The sequence below is a fragment of the Pygoscelis adeliae genome, unplaced genomic scaffold, assembly GCF_000699105.1.
Source record: "Pygoscelis adeliae isolate BGI_AS28 unplaced genomic scaffold, ASM69910v1 Scaffold370, whole genome shotgun sequence".
In the NCBI taxonomy this organism is placed as follows: domain Eukaryota; kingdom Metazoa; phylum Chordata; class Aves; order Sphenisciformes; family Spheniscidae; genus Pygoscelis; species Pygoscelis adeliae.
In genome coordinates, this window is record NW_008823870.1 from 161,809 (window position 1) to 166,561 (window position 4,753).

Sequence of the window (4,753 nt, forward strand, 5' to 3'; positions counted from 1 at the left end):
TTTCTGCCCAGTACTGTACCCTTTGCCCAGCCTTCACAAACATAAAACTATAATAATGTACTTGCCTGATCCTGCAGAAAAAGGATTTCACCTGGGCATATTCATACAGAGAAGCTAATAAGAAGAACACACATTGAAAGTATCAGTTAATATCCTTAAAAAGGTCACACCTATCAAAACTATTTTAAACTCTGTATTCTCCAGACTTTCTGAGCAAGACCAAAGTCTCACAACCTGCTCTTTATTAGCTAGTGAATTAGCTGTTCCAACAGTCTGCTCCCACCTCAAACGTTATCTCTTCTCCAGCCCACTCACTCTTAGAGAAATGGCTGACCTGGAACTAAATCCAGCGGAAAAAACACATCATCTAAAAAACTCCTTTCCCCAGTTCATCACTATGAAAAGGAAAGGCGAAAATTCCTGGCTTTATGAGCGATGTGCCAAAAACTATATACAGAGTTATGGTGAGAGGAAAATTCAGTAACAGTTCACAGCAAGAAAATAACAACTCCATAGGGGTGCCACTGCTCTGCTGGGTAGACACGACTGGCTTCCAAGTTGTGGAATCCCTGGCATGTTAGTGTTAGCAGCCTCTCATGTCTCACGTCCTTTGGTGGCAAGGACTTTGGACTTCCCAGCTCTGATGCCAGAACAGCCCCACAGCTAGGTGGGCACAAGACATGGCCTTGGCATGCAAGCTATACCCGAATTGCTCACAAATAACACAGGACTCAAAAGTCACCATTTAGGCACATCCAGCACTAAATAGCAAGTCAGCTTAAAACTTGTGTTCAGTGAGCTATGTTCACAGCAGGCTGCAAGCAGACCATAAAGACAAAGCACCTAAGCAACCGTAAAATGCAGATTAAATAACTTTAAACCCACAATTAGACCTTTAGTTTCTTTTTAAAAAGCAGTAGTATTTCGAATGAGTAAGAGGGTACACAAAACAATGAAGTATCTGCCTTTTACTTACCCCAAGTAAGAGTTAAAGCCTCTAGGAGACTAGCTAGGACTAGATGCATAGCTACTCAAGTTTTCAAAGTGGAACGGGAACAAGTGCGGCCTACGTATATTGCTAGCATAAGCAGTTAAAATGAACTGAATTGAATGAAATGAATTCTATCCTCATTCTGCAAAGACAGAAAGATACATAAAGCATTGAAGAGCATTGCCAAGTCCCACCTGTTTGACTTTCCATGTTCCAAAGCGGCAGGTGGGACTGATCGGTGTGTGTGTAGAACACACTCACATCCTGAGGGACAAGCAGCTCTACAAACCGGGAGGAGTTCAATACTTTCTTCTTACGGTTTAGAATGGATGCTGCCTGCTCAGAAATATGCACTATGCGTCCAGAAAGCAAGGAAAACACAGCCACAAATGTGTCCTGGAAAACAAACATTGTTAAAGGCAATCCTCCCCCAACACATGGTAGCAATATTGTAAGGATAAAAGAACAAAACAAAAACAATCCCAAAACAAACAAACCAACCCAAAACCACCACATACCACAACCTGAGACAGAGGTTCAAAAACGTGTTCTTAATTTAGCGTCCAATTAAAGTTGTGCATAAGCTACTACCATCTCCAATGCTATAGTAGCTTACTCCCGATTTACAAATGCTAATAAGACTGCAACATCAAAACTGAAACAGATTACAGTGATGCTTGCCATTGTCCAGAATGACTGGTTATCACACCACATGCTTCTCCCCAAATTTCAGAGTATTCACCACAATTCCATATAAAAAAATATTCTGAGAACTTTTCAAGTAGAAAGCATTTGCAATATTTCTGATATGGCATCTAACAGTACTGAATCTCAAGAAACACTCTTTTCTTTGAAGCAGAGCCAGAAAGCGTGATACTGCAAATGAAGACAAAAAAAATTAAATCCAGGAGTACAAATAGAAACCGAAGACCCTCACGACTATGGACTTGATCAGCTTTGAAAACATTCTGCTAAGTCTGTCTCAACAGATTACTATGCTGTAAAAGAATTCTCAAATAAGATTCTCAAAGAGCTAGTTGTTGCTTCTGGCAAAAAAAGAAAAAAAAAAGAAAAAAAGAAAAAAAAGAAAAATAGGTATTTCTTCACTTACTGCTGTTAAGTACCCTGAGTCAGCACAGACAAGAAGTAGTCTTGATCTACTGTTAAACACACAAAGGCCTGTCTGGCTAAAATTTAAAGGCTTTTCAATTTTACATATTCTATTTCCACAAAACAATGTAAGGAGACTAAATAGTGAAACGGCAAGTGATGAACTCCTTGAGTGTGCCTGAATTCCTTACAGTGTTTTTTGGCGTGTGTTCAGACGCAACTGCCATCAACTCTTCTATGCTGTACGTCATCACATCTGTCTGAAACACTCTTCGGTCATTCAGAGCCTGGAAAAAGTCATTGTTTGCTAATTGAAAAAAAAAACAAAACAAAACAGGAAAAGCAAAACAAACACAAGGAAGTCAGTAAGGAGACTATTTTGAAAGTATTTCTTACAGCCCTTGTACTTTTGTCATCTTTTTGGTGAAGTCCAAGGTGAGATGAGGAGGGTCTGTGTAGTGACAAAGGAAAAAAGAATACTGATTATACTGTTGGAGTGACCTACTTATGTTACAGAAAATGAGCATAAGGAAGTAGAAAGCACAGAACACGATGGCAAAAGAACTACTTTAGCTACTTAGTTCTGTGGGAAAACACAGACTATCCAATAATTTTTCAAAGTGGGATGGGAATTCTGTTTTTTCAATATACACAGAAAGTTATTAATAGGCACCTATTAGCTACAGGATTCTGAAGAAAAGAGAAGCAGTAGGCGGGCATTTCAATACAAAAGATAACATGAATATTTAAAAACAAAACCAAAACCCCACAGTGCTTCAGAAAGTCAATTGTTTGTAGGATAACTGGAATGCTTTCATTTGTTTTAATGTTATTTGTCGCTAGACACATCTATTCAAACCAAGCTGCTATACAGCTTCTACACTTCCAGATTTTTTCCAGACATACCCTGGATCTGTTGGACACACTGCAAGGCATAGTTGAGAGCATTGATGGTACTGGGCTTGCTGGAACTCCTTTTCTCTTCAGGTAAACACCTTTTCATTTCTTGGATCATCATCATCAGATCTCTGTGAGACTGCCTCCAATTCAGCTGCTCACTGTGAAAGAGAGGTTAAACTTTACTGGAGACTTCTGCGATAGGAGCTTCCTTTCTGTCAACTAATTAAAATTATTCACTAAATTAACATTCTATGGGCTTGGCTGCAGAGTCACAGAACATCCGGAGATGTCCTAATGCTCATTCACTACATTTCCTCTTGTATCTTTCTCACTTCTTTGCTACTTACTCTTTTCTCCTTTACCTTTCTTCTTTGCAACTCCAACATGTCATGGATGGCAAAGTCACATCATAACCAATCTGCTTCTTAAGATGCTCAGCAACTAAAAATAAGCTGATGTTTGCTCTAGATTTTCTAAATCTCACCGGTATTAAAAGTCATGAATAGATGCTGATTCTTTACGTACATTCTAGCCTTGAAGCCTGTGTCTGATTATAAGCACTTCAGGGAAACGTGAGGTCCTCAAAATACACCTGATGCAAAGATTTCATTTCTCACGTGATTGGGGTGTCTTCGTTGTACTTTTAACAGAGTCATTGGCCTCAACAGCTGCAAGGTTATTAACAGGCAAAATCTCCCTTTTTACTTTTGCTTATTTCACTGACTGAAAAATAAGCAGTCAATATCGTCAAAACGCAGATTCATTCTAACCCTACAGATGAGATACAAACACTGTTCTTTTAAATAACTTCTGTACATTTGGCATTTTTATTAGTATCATACTCTTACTATATTAAATCACTAAATAACTTCAAGTATTGCATGTTAGCTTTACGTGCCAGTTTAACATTCCATAAATTACAGCTCTTATACTGCCCTTTTTTTTTTAATTAGGAAAAAAAAAAAGAAATTAGCACCTCATTGAATTCCTGAACTTTCGGGAAAAATATTTAAGTAATTTCTGGTTTACTACTGCTAAATGCAGTCTTTAGATTAAGTATATATAGAAGCCACAAAAGTGTCAATGACATATCTGGATCAGCCAATCTAAGAACGAGGCAAACACCTTATGAGGACCCAGGCAGCAGCAATCTAATCTACATGTGAGACCATTATAAACATCACAGTCTGTGATTCAGGCAAGCTTCCTTGGCGTACTGAAGTAAGCGAGCCCCGCGGAGAACTCCAGATCACAGCTACACCAGGTCCTTGATTCTGACTTTAGCTCTCTGCTGAAGTTAAGCACATCATTTCAAGCAATAGTTCCACATGCTGTCAAGAGTTACCTGTTAACTTTGCTTTGCCGCATGAAACTTCCAGCTGAACAGTCGTTTGATTCACAGCTGCAGAAACCAGTTCTGCTGCAGTTTGGCCCGTTAAACCGTTTCCCGCCAGAGTTGGTTCCCGTACACATCGTGCAACGTAAGCCTGCATCCCCCCGATGTGCTCCCTCCTGCCTCCCCGAGTCGGCAGGACCGAACGCCTCCTCTCGCTCGTCCCCAGCCCTAGCAGCGGCAGCCGGTGCCCAACTCGCGCCGTGCGGGAGTTTGCCCACGTCCATCTCTGATCCGCAGAACACTACCGCGCAGGGGCATCGACCGCCACGTCCTGGCTCCTCAGCACGTTCGGACCCTTGACCTTCGGTGCAGGAGGCGGGCCTCGCGAGTCTTCTGCAGGAAAAACAAACACCGCC

The 4,753-nt window shown here is 40.7% G+C and overlaps 1 protein-coding gene across 1 annotated transcript in view; it reads right to left on the bottom strand.

The window, feature by feature from the left end:
* The window catches only part of PER3 (period circadian clock 3), a 23,369-nt gene extending 18,812 nt beyond the window's left edge, over positions 1-4,557 (bottom strand). The window contains 5 exon segments of the mRNA XM_009333495.1: positions 66-114; positions 1,186-1,387; positions 2,293-2,408; positions 3,008-3,159; positions 4,347-4,557. Coding sequence (XP_009331770.1) covers positions 66-114; positions 1,186-1,387; positions 2,293-2,408; positions 3,008-3,159; positions 4,347-4,474 — 647 coding nt within the window. The 5' untranslated portion in view covers positions 4,475-4,557.
* Between the last annotated feature and the right edge of the window lie 196 nt (positions 4,558-4,753).